The sequence below is a fragment of the Papio anubis genome, chromosome 13 (assembly GCF_008728515.1).
Source record: "Papio anubis isolate 15944 chromosome 13, Panubis1.0, whole genome shotgun sequence".
NCBI lineage: Eukaryota > Metazoa > Chordata > Mammalia > Primates > Cercopithecidae > Papio > Papio anubis.
Window position 1 is genome coordinate 65783431 of NC_044988.1, and position 10311 is coordinate 65793741.

Below are 10311 nucleotides of genomic sequence, written 5' to 3' on the forward strand. Positions count from 1 at the left end.
AGCCTAAAGGGAGGTGGTGAATTGAATTGAGCCGAGGCTTCAGCTCAAGCGGATGAGAGCTATTTCTCTGTTTATTTCCTAGTAAACAATTGATCTTTCATAAATACTAAACAAAGAAGCTTTCTTTGTATCTGAAATTTTCCTGAAACCAAGGAATGCTGTGGAAGAGCTCTAGTTCCCTGCAGTATTTCCTAAGATCATCTCAGATCCACTGCATTTTATCATTATTTCTCAGCCAGGCGCAGTGGCTCACACCTGTAATCCCAGCACTTTGTGAAGCTGAGGCGGGTGGATCACCTGAGGCCAGGAGTTTGGGACCAGTCTGGCCAACATGGTGAAGCCCCATCTCTACTAAAAACACAAAATTAGCCGGGCATGGTGGCACACGCCTATAATCCCAGCTACTTGGGAGGCTGAGGCAAGAGAATCACTTGAACCCAGGAGGTGGAGGTTGCAGTGAGCTGAGATCGTGACATTGCACTCCAGCCTGGGCAACAAGAGCAAAACTCCATCTCTCAAAAAAAAAAAAAAAAAAAAAGATTATCATTATTTCTCATCAAAAAGCGATGTCACTTATTTGTTCAGGAAGTAGATGACCTGGCTTCTCTTCCATACCTATGCACTCTTTTGCAATCTCTTGAAGTATAAAAGAACATCTCTGCAAGGCAGGTAAGACAGTTTCCCCCAGGCCAGCTCCCAGTTTCTGCCAGGCTTTTGCTTCAGCATCATTGATGCAGCATGTCCCCAGGGCTATGCTGATAAATGTTTAACAACTCCCTGCAGGGGGACAAAAAACAATTTGAAGGAATTGCCCAATTCCATGGTGTCAACACTCTCACCGTGGCTAATTTCAGGCTACCACCACATGATGTCACTGAATGTGGAGATGGGAAGAGGTGGTCAGTAGCACACCATTGCAGTGTTTCCTCTATATGGATAAAGTAGAAATCAGCTCAAGAGAATAGGTATTAATACAGTAAGTAAAACAGAAAGTGATGAGTTTGGAGTATCTGTTACCTTTGTTTTTATTTTTATTATTTTTTAAGAGGCAGTCTCGCTCTGTCACTCAGGCTGGAGTGCAGTGGAGCCATCTTGGCTCACTGCGGCCTCCGCCTCCTGGGTTCAAGTGATTCTCCTGCCTCAGCCTCCCGAGTAGCTGAGATTACAGGCACATGCCACCACGCCCGGCTAATTTTTGTACGTTACTAGAGATGGGGTTTCACCATGCAGGTCAGGCTGGTCTCAAACTCCTGACCTCAAATGATCTGCCCACCTCGGCCTCCCAAAGTGCTGAGATTACAGGCGTGAGCCACCACACCGGCCTGTTACCTTTGTTGTTACACAATGTATTTATGAACAAAGGGTGACTCCTCAGAGTCTGCTCAGGGAGACAACACAGAGTGGGAACAGGGCTGTTGTGGAGGGGCTGGGGGGTGACTGCTGCTGCCTGTCAGAGAAAGTCCTCTAGAGGAAGAGGTGTTAGAAGTAGATCTTGAAGAACATGCTGGAGTTGACCAGGCACAGAAAGGAAGACAGATCATTCAAGGCCGAGGGACCCTGGAGGAATGACCTGAGGAAAAGGCCATGACCTGAAAGAAGCTCTCCCTATGGGTGGCTGGAACATGGCAGGGAAGGCTGCTGTGGGGGACTGGGTGCCTGAGGAGGGGCTGGACCATATTGCCAGAGGGGAAAAGGGAGATGGTGAAAAGAGATAGGAGCCCCACCATGAGAAGGGCAGCTAGACTGCAGAGGAGACCTCAGGGCCGTTCTGTGAGGGAGACACTAGACTGAAGGGGAGGCATCAAGACCATCCTGTCGGGGGGACTAGACTATGGAGGAGGGTTCAAGGCCATCCTGGGAGAGGGGGAAGAGCCTGCAGAGGAGGCCTTAGGGCCATCCTTTGAGGGAAGGGAGGACTAGACTGTGCATGAGGCGCCACGGCCATCCTGTGAGAAGGGTAACAAGGCCATATTGTGAGAGTCTGTAGCTGTTGTGGGGGCGGTCAGGCTCTTCCCCATGGGCAGGGCAGCCATCAGAAGGTGTAAGCAGGGTGTGATGAGGTCGGAGAGAAGTTTGAGAAAGATCATTCTGGAGGCTTACAGGAATAAAGAGATTGCAACCTGGCTCAGTGCTCCCCACCCTCCTACCATTAATCCTTCCTGAGAACCTACAGCTGGATAAGTTTTCTTTTTTTTTTTTTTTTTTTTTGAGACGGAGTCTTGCTCTGTTGCCCAGGCTGGAGTGCAGTGGTGCAATCTCGGCTCACTGCAAGCTCCGCCTCCCGGGTTCACGCCATTCTCCTGCCTCAGCCTCCCGAGTAGCTGGGACTACAGGCGCCCGCCGCTGCGCCCGGCTAATTTTTTCTATTTTTAGTAGAGACGGGGTTTCACCATGGTCTCGATCTCCTGACCTTGTGATCCACCCGCCTCGGCCTCCCAAAGTGCTGGGATTACAGGCGTGAGCCACCGCGCCCGGCCTGGATAAGTTTTCACTGTCCTACAAAGCCCGTAGCACCCATGGATCCAGAAGGCCAGGCTTTAGAATGGTGCCAGCCTAGCAGCCTCATACTCCCCATAAAATTGCTAAAAATATAGATTCTCAGGCCCCACTTCTAGAGATTTGACTCAGTACATCAGGGGTAGGGCCAAGGATCTGTTGTATTTTTAAAATATGATTCCCCATCTGACTTTGATGCCCAGACACGACAGAACTGAGGTCTGGGGAGGGGCTTAGCAAACCTGGGCAGTGCTGCCCCTGCAAAGAGGAATCAAAGTAAATACCACATTTCCATGAACAGACAGTTCTTCTTGGAGGTGGGGATGGAGTTAATCCAGCCTCCTTTAGCTCAGAGAGATGTGGGACAGGCGGTCTGATACTGTGGGGAGAACATGGAAGGTGGAGTCCCTCAGATCCCGTGTTGGTCAGTATAGCACGGTCTTAGGCCAGCCACCCTCTGGCCCTCAGTTTTCTCATCTGGCAGGTTTGTGTGGGGGTCGGGGGGGGCTAGAAGGACACACAGGCGGGAGAGTTCTGTTGTGTAACTGTTGGTGTACCTTGTGTTGCAGGCTATGAATCCAGGGCCTGCAGTGACTCAGAGGAGTCCTCTGAGGTGGACTGCGTACTCGAACCTCTCTCTGACAGGCGCCTGGTGAAGCTGGCACCCTGCAGATCACTCATAAAGGAGGAGCAGCCTCCTGGGAACAGCCCCACACCTGAGGTGGCTAGGAGGGGCCCCAGCACCTGCGGGGCCAGCAGCACCACAGACAGTGCCGAGTCTGAGGCGTCCGACTCAGCCAACACTGAGAGCCGCGGCTACAGGACCAGCGGCTCGAGCGAATCCATGGACGCTCTGGAAGAGGATGACTTAGATACCTGCTCCTCCATCAGGTCTGCTTTCTTCCACTTCGGCTCGCCAAGCCTCCCAGAGAGCATTGACTCTGACAGCCAGGAGGAGAGAAGCGGGATTGAAACCAGTGGCTTCCTCTGTCTCCTGGACCTGGCCCAGAGAGCCAACCCCCAGTGCCAGAAGACAGAGTTTTCCGAGAGTGCCGCTTTGGAGACATTTGGCTGGGCACCAGAACTGAGCACAGTCAGGCTGGACCCCAGGCTGTATGAAGGCAGCCGCGCCGACTACTATAGCCTGTGCTCCAGCGTCTCCCCGGCCAGCTACCTGAGTGACAGTTCCGACAGCACAGCTTCCCGGCAAGGGGGAGCCCCACCAGCCTGGGGTCAGCAGGGCTGGACTGAGGCCCAGCCTAGTTCCATGCTGGAATCCCTGGCCCTGCACCCACCACTGGCCTTTGAGGATGGCAGCTCAGATGAGGAATACTATGATGCGGCTGATAAGCTCACTCCCCCAGGCCCCCCCTCAGGTGAGCCCTCCCTTGCAGGTCTGCAGACACAGCAGGCAGCTCCTGAGTGCCTCCTGGGGGCCAAGGCCCGGGGCCAAGCTTGAGAGGAAGACACATGAGTGAAACAGGGTCCCTGTCCACTTCTGAGGAGGTAGATACAGATTCCGTGGACGAAATTTGAGGCATCGTGGCAGGGCTGCAAGGGAGGTTCAGAGAACTGTGGCAAGCAGAGATGGAAGGGATTCGTCCAACAGTGGGAATCAGGGAAGGCCTCCCAGAAGAGGGGGCAAATGGGCTGGGCCTTGTGGGAGGGACAGAATTTACACAAAAGAAAAGGGCTTGGCAGGAGTGCCGGGCAGAGCGAAGTGGCTATGTCATCACTGATCCTGAGGCTGCATTAAAGGAGGCCGTGAAGCAAGAAGAACCAGACGGACAGGCCGTCCGGGGTCCAAGGGACCCTGACATCAGAAGGTGGGGGATCTGGTGGCTGTGTTTCAATCAGGTTCCTCACACATTCCTCCACCGCGAGTGTGGAGGGTCTTTCCGTGTAGGATGACTTCCCATGCAGAACTGAGATCCGGGCAGGACACACACACACACTGGAAAAGAGCACGTGGATGTTGAAGGTGACCTGCCAGGAGCTGGGAGAGCTGCAGCCCTTGTTCCTGTCTCGGTGCTTTCCTGCTGCTCTCTGATCCTCTATTCCCTGCCCTCCTGTGCTCTCCTACTGTTCTGGAGAGAAAGGCCAGCTCCTCTGGGAGCCCTGTCAGGCCCTTTGAGGCCCTTTGTGACATGGCCTCTGCCTGTGTCTCTCCCTCCTCCTGCATTCCTGCCATACAGCCCTCCTTGCCACTTTCTACAAGTGCCTGTTTTTTCCCTCCTCCAGCCTTTGCACATGCTGCTCTTTCTGCCCAAAACACCCCTCCCCTGATCGTGGCTGCTGGTGCCATCCATCTCTCAGATTCTAGTTGGAATTCACTTCCTCAGAGAACATTTCCCAGGCTTCCCAGCCCAGGGCAGGTCTCCCCATCCCTGTCACATGTTCTTGCAGCACCTGAGGCTCTCCCTGCCTGGCACCTAGCACAGCATGTAAATTACATATTTACTTGTATGATTCTGTGTTGATGTTTCTCTCCATCACTAGACCGAGAACTCCTTTGAGCGTTAGAACTGTGTGTTTCTCACTGTGTCTCCAGCACACAGTGTCTAGCAATTGTTGCTAAATGAATGAATGAAGTCTCCACCATCTACACTGAGTTCTACTGACTATGCCCCTAAGGAAAGGAGAAACCATGGCCAGACTGCTTACTGCTCCCCAAAGAACCCAGACAACCACTTTCTGTGCCCCCAGCCTTGCCCTGCAGGGCCAGCCGTTGTGCTGGGGGCAGGATGGAAGTGTGGCAGAAACCATCAGTCAGGGCCCTTTTATGGGAGTCTAGTCAGGGACATACGGGGTTCATACCGGACACTGTTGTTGTTGTTTTTTTATAGGGAGCCAGTGTGTTGCTGAGAAGAGAGCCAGAACCAGGATTCCTCAGCCTAGGTTCTGATCTGGCCCCTGACTCACTACTGGAGCTTCTCTGTCTTTGGGACTTAGAAACTCCTTGGTCAGTGGCTGTCAGTAGCCTAGGGCAGTCAAACGTGGCTGGGCATCAGAATCACCTGAGGGACCTTGTTTGAAAATCATAGATTCAGCTGGTGCGGTGGCTCATGCCTGTAATCCCAGCACTTTGGGAGTCCGAGGCAGGCGGATCACCTGAGGTCGGGAGTTTGAAACTAGCCTGGCCAACATGATGAAACCCTGTCTCTACAAAAAATACAAAAATTAGCTGGGTGTGGTGGTGCATGCCTGTAATCCCAGCTACTTGGGAGGCTGAGGTCAGAAAATTGCTTGAACCCGGGAGGTGGAGGTTGCAATGAGCCGAGATCGTGCCACTGAACTCTAGCCTGGCCAACAGAGCAAGACTCTGTCTCAAAAAAATAAAAAAAAAATAAAAACAACGACAACAACCTAGACCTTATAGATTCCTAGGCCCTAGCCTCAGAGATTCTGGGGAGCAGCATAGGACTTGATAGGCTTTCTAATAGCCTGCAGCCAGGTTAGAAATGACTGGTCTGACTACACAAGCTATCTGATTCTCAAGTGCTAGGCTCTGATCCTAATTCCTTCTGGCTGATTCCCAAGGGTTCTTCACAATAGTGCCTCTCCTCCCAGAAAGATCCATCCTGGGACGCACAAAACTCGATGCCTGTGACAGAGTCGTGGCCCCTTTGCATTCAGACATGAAATGGCAATAACAAGAATAGCTTCCTTTTAGTGAATACCTAATGAGGCAGAGGCCTTGTGCTGGGTGCTTTATAAAAATGCGCTAATTAATTTAACCTGCACAGCAGCACTGATTGGCACTATTGGCACTAAAAGACTTGGGTTAACATCAGCACAAAGAAAAAGCGTTAGGAAGTAAGATTGTTTATAGAATTGCTGGCAAACCTAAAGAACTGTGGATTCAGAAATAGACAGCAACCAGGCTAAGAGTCTAGTAACAGGATTCCCTACCTGTATTATCAAGATATTGTGGCTGGAAAGAACGGCACTGCTTTTTTTTTTTTTTAATCAATGTCTTTGAGTTTGGACTTGTGGGGAATTTGTAGCTGACTGGCTGAGTGACTTGGCTGGCGTGGACAGAGCATCTTCATGAACACTTCCAGCAGGTTCTAACCACTGGGGAGATGTCATTCCCTAAATCGAAGTTGAGGTGCTGTGACCAAAAGACAATTAAATGGATCTTAGGGAGCCAAAAATTTAAAAATGTCTATCACAGCTGGGTGCGGTGGCTCAATCCTATAATCCAAGCACCTTGGGAGGCTGAGGTGGGAGGATTGCTTGAACTCAGGAATTCAAGGCTGCCGTGAGCTGTGATCACACCACCGCACTACAGCCTGGGGGACAGAGTGAGACCCTGTCTCAAAAAAAAAAAAAGTGTCAGCCAGGCGCGGTGGCTCACACCTGTAACCCCAGGCCTAAGCAGGCGGATCCTTTGAGGTCAGGAGTTTGAGACCACCCTGACCAACATGGTGAAACCCCATCTCTACTAAAAATACAAAAATTAGCCTGGTGTGGTGGCAGATGCCTGTACTCTCAGCTACTCAGGGGGATGCGGTGGGAGAATTGCTTGAACCTGGGAGGCGGAGGTTGCAGTGAGCTGAGATCATGCCATTGCACTCCAGCCTGGGTGACAGAGCGAGTCCCTGTCTCAAAAAAATAAAACAATGTCTGTCACAATTATTACACCCATCTTTCAGATGAGGAAGTTGCGGAGATCAGGATTGAACTTGCTCAAGGTTACACAGCCTGGCCAGAATTTGAACCCAGGCAAGCCCAAGGCCTGAGCCCCAAGCTCTATAAACCTCTTTGGTTTTCTGCTTTTTAATATATTTTTTCTTTCCTGACTCCCAGGGCCCAGAGATGTTTCTGCTGCAGAACCCAGTGCCACAAGCTTGCAGAATGAGGCCAGCACTTGTAGCCCTGAGAACAGCCTGCCTTGTGGGCCAGATGGAAGAGAGCCAAGCAGGAGGGGAGGAGTCAAGAAGTATGCCAAGACCCTGAGGAAAAGAAGGTCTTTCCTACAGACCGACTACACCTCTCAGGTCTCATTTCCCCTGGTGCCATCAGCCTCCCTGGAGAGTGTAGACGACGTGTGCTACTATGACAGGGAGCCCTACCTGGCCCTTGGTGCACCCTCCCCAACTGTGTCCTCTCTGCAGGACATGCAGGGTGAGCCTGGCCTTCTGGAGACAAAGGCCCTGGGGCTGCTAGCTCCCCTGAGGGAGACCAAGAGCACAAACCCAGCCTCCAGGGTCATGGAGATGGAGCCCGAGACCATGGAAACCAAATCAGTCATCGACTCTCGAGTGTCTTCTATTTCTGCCATTCGCTTCCGGATTGACCCCAACAATAAAGAGAATTCTGGTGTTGTCCCTATTGCCAGCTCCTCAGCAAGCCCTCCTCACTGTTCTAATCCAGGTTCATCTGGCCCAGATACTGCTCAGGCAAGGCCTTCCCAAATCTTACCTCTATCTCAAGACCTGGATGGCACTGCCCCCAAAGAACCCACCATAGAGCATGGGGACAGCTCCTTCTCCCTCTCCAGTGGCGACCCTAACCCAGACAGAGTCTGCCTGGCCAGCAACCCAGGGCTACATAATGTCTCTCAAGGAGACACACTAGAGCTCCAGTTGGAAATGGGATTGGAATCTTTTTGTACAAATCATATACAAGAAACTGCCCCCAAATACACAGAGCCTTTGTTGTCTTCTGGAGATGAGCCTAGAAGTGATGAATGTGGAATAAATCCAGGAGAGAAGATAGCTTCTATCCCTACAAAGGAAGAGCAACAAGGACAACTATCTTTGGAAAGAGACAGAGAAGTTACAAACAAAAATGGCACCAAGATATTTCAGGAGGAATCTAGGAAGGATTCAGGTGACTCCCTGGGTGATGTGTCAAATAATGTTTCACAGACTCTTGATATTAATTCTCCAGCTGGTAAAATAGTAACCTCCCTTTCTTTAGATGCTCCTGTAACAGGGACTGAGCAGATCCCACCACATGCCCCTCGAGACCCTCAAGGACAGAGCAGAGAACCCCCAGGGCAAGCCTGCCAGGCTCAAGAACAAAAACTATTCGTAGAGTTGGATTTAGACCCTGATTTCTTTCTTGGGAAGCAGACAATTTCATCAGCCCTCCCTCCAGAGGGGATCAAGGCAGAGACACCTAACCATGTGACAGGGGAAGATACAGCCCATAGGGACAGCCCTGAGTGGGTCTGTTTTAATCCTGGGCCTTCCCTGCCAGAGCCACTACCACGTCCACAAGAGGATCCTCACTTAGAAACTTCAAACCATTGCCTACTCTCAGAAGGCAAAAGTGACAGCTCTAGCATCTGCCTTCCTGCTGAGAAGTCTTTTCTGTGCTTTGCCCCAGAAAGCCGTCCTGAAGTCTCTGCCAGTCTCAGGATGGCTACATCTTTGGGTTTTGCAGGCATGAATGAGATGGTGGCTCCCAGGATAGGGATGGAGCAGTGCAGCTGTCAGTTCTCCTATGCCACATGCTTCCGTGCCCCGCAGCCTGAGACAGAGGAAGAAGACCGGGACTTGGAAGCACACCCCACGGCCCCCCTCACTTCACCGCCCTCTGCGGGAAGCCCGGTGGTTCTGCCCTGGAGGCCTGCCCGAACCCATAGCTGCAGCACTGCACCCCTGTCGAGGAAAAGCCACATCTGGCCAGAGTACTGCTCCAGGGCACTGAGACAGCTGAAAGCCACCCCCGCCAGCACCCCTGAGGGCTTCATCCAGCTCATGGAGAGCTTGCTGGAGCTACAAGACATTTTAGAAACTTCCTGGGGGATTGGAAACAAACATCCCCCGGAGAAGTGCACCTGGCACTTTACCGAAAGCCGGAGCCGCCTCTGCATGGGCTCCCAGAAGCTCCTGTCGAGCTGTCAGCATGTGATCAGAATGGACCAGTCCCCCGAAGAGATGCAGGGGGCCGTGCGTGACACCTTCCAGCACCTGGTCCAACTGGCTGGCCTCTGCTTTCAGTTCACGGACTGTAGCCGCTGCTCTACCCGGCACAGGGAGGCAGCGGGGAACCTGAGGGATGTGGTGTACACCTACCATCAGTTTGTAGAGGCCGCTAAATCGACCTGCGAGAGGGGCTACCATGACCTGAATGTGAAACTCCTGGCCCGTCAGTGCACGGCCCTCACAGCCGCCGTGTTTTGTTTGACCCAGAAGTTCCGGGCATCCACGGCCCTGTAAGCAGGTCAATGGCCCAAGGGCCTCCTGCCCTTTCTTGCCTTGGACACTTCCCTGAGAAGCCCCTTCCACTTTCCCATCCACCCTCTTCAAATGTTTACTATATAGAGTATTCAAATAAACTGCTGCTTAATCTTGGCCTGAGTCATAGAGTTTGAGTCAAAAGCATTCACTTATATTCTTTCAACAAACATTCACTGGGTACTGCCTTTGTGCCAGGCCTTGGGATTTACAGATGAGTAAGACAAGTCTCTACCCCCGTCAGGATGCTTATAGACTCTCAAGGGCACAGATTATTTAGATCACTATTAGCAAAGCATTTATCGTAAAAGGAGCATACCCAAGGAGTGTAGAAGCAAAAGGAATACTCAAGAAGGCAGGGGTGAGGGAGAAAGGTGGGGGTCACTGAAAAACAGTCTTGACTTCTCATATCACACTTATTTGGCAATAACCTTTGCAAATAGGAGTGAATACCGGTGATATTTAATAGATTCGACCTTCACAAGTTGTTTGCAGCGCCTGCACCAGGAGGCCTGAGATTCTTGGCTGCCCCGCTGCAGCAAGCATAGATTGCCACTAGGTGGCAGGAAGTTCTTTACTTGCAAGGCCACACATGTGCTTTATCTGAAATTGATTGCATCCC

The 10311-nt window shown here is 51.7% G+C and overlaps 1 protein-coding gene across 2 annotated transcripts in view; it reads left to right on the forward strand.

Moving 5' to 3' along the window:
* Positions 1 to 9806, forward strand: part of FRMPD1 (FERM and PDZ domain containing 1) — a 100267-nt gene extending 90461 nt beyond the window's left edge. For both annotated transcript variants that reach the window (XM_021927370.2, XM_009188479.4), the window contains 2 exons: positions 3066 to 3872; positions 7309 to 9806. In XM_021927370.2, coding sequence (XP_021783062.2) covers positions 3066 to 3872; positions 7309 to 9671 — 3170 coding nt within the window. In that variant the 3' untranslated portion in view covers positions 9672 to 9806. The remainder of the gene's footprint in view (positions 1 to 3065; positions 3873 to 7308) is intronic.
* The last annotated feature ends 505 nt before the right edge of the window (positions 9807 to 10311 follow it).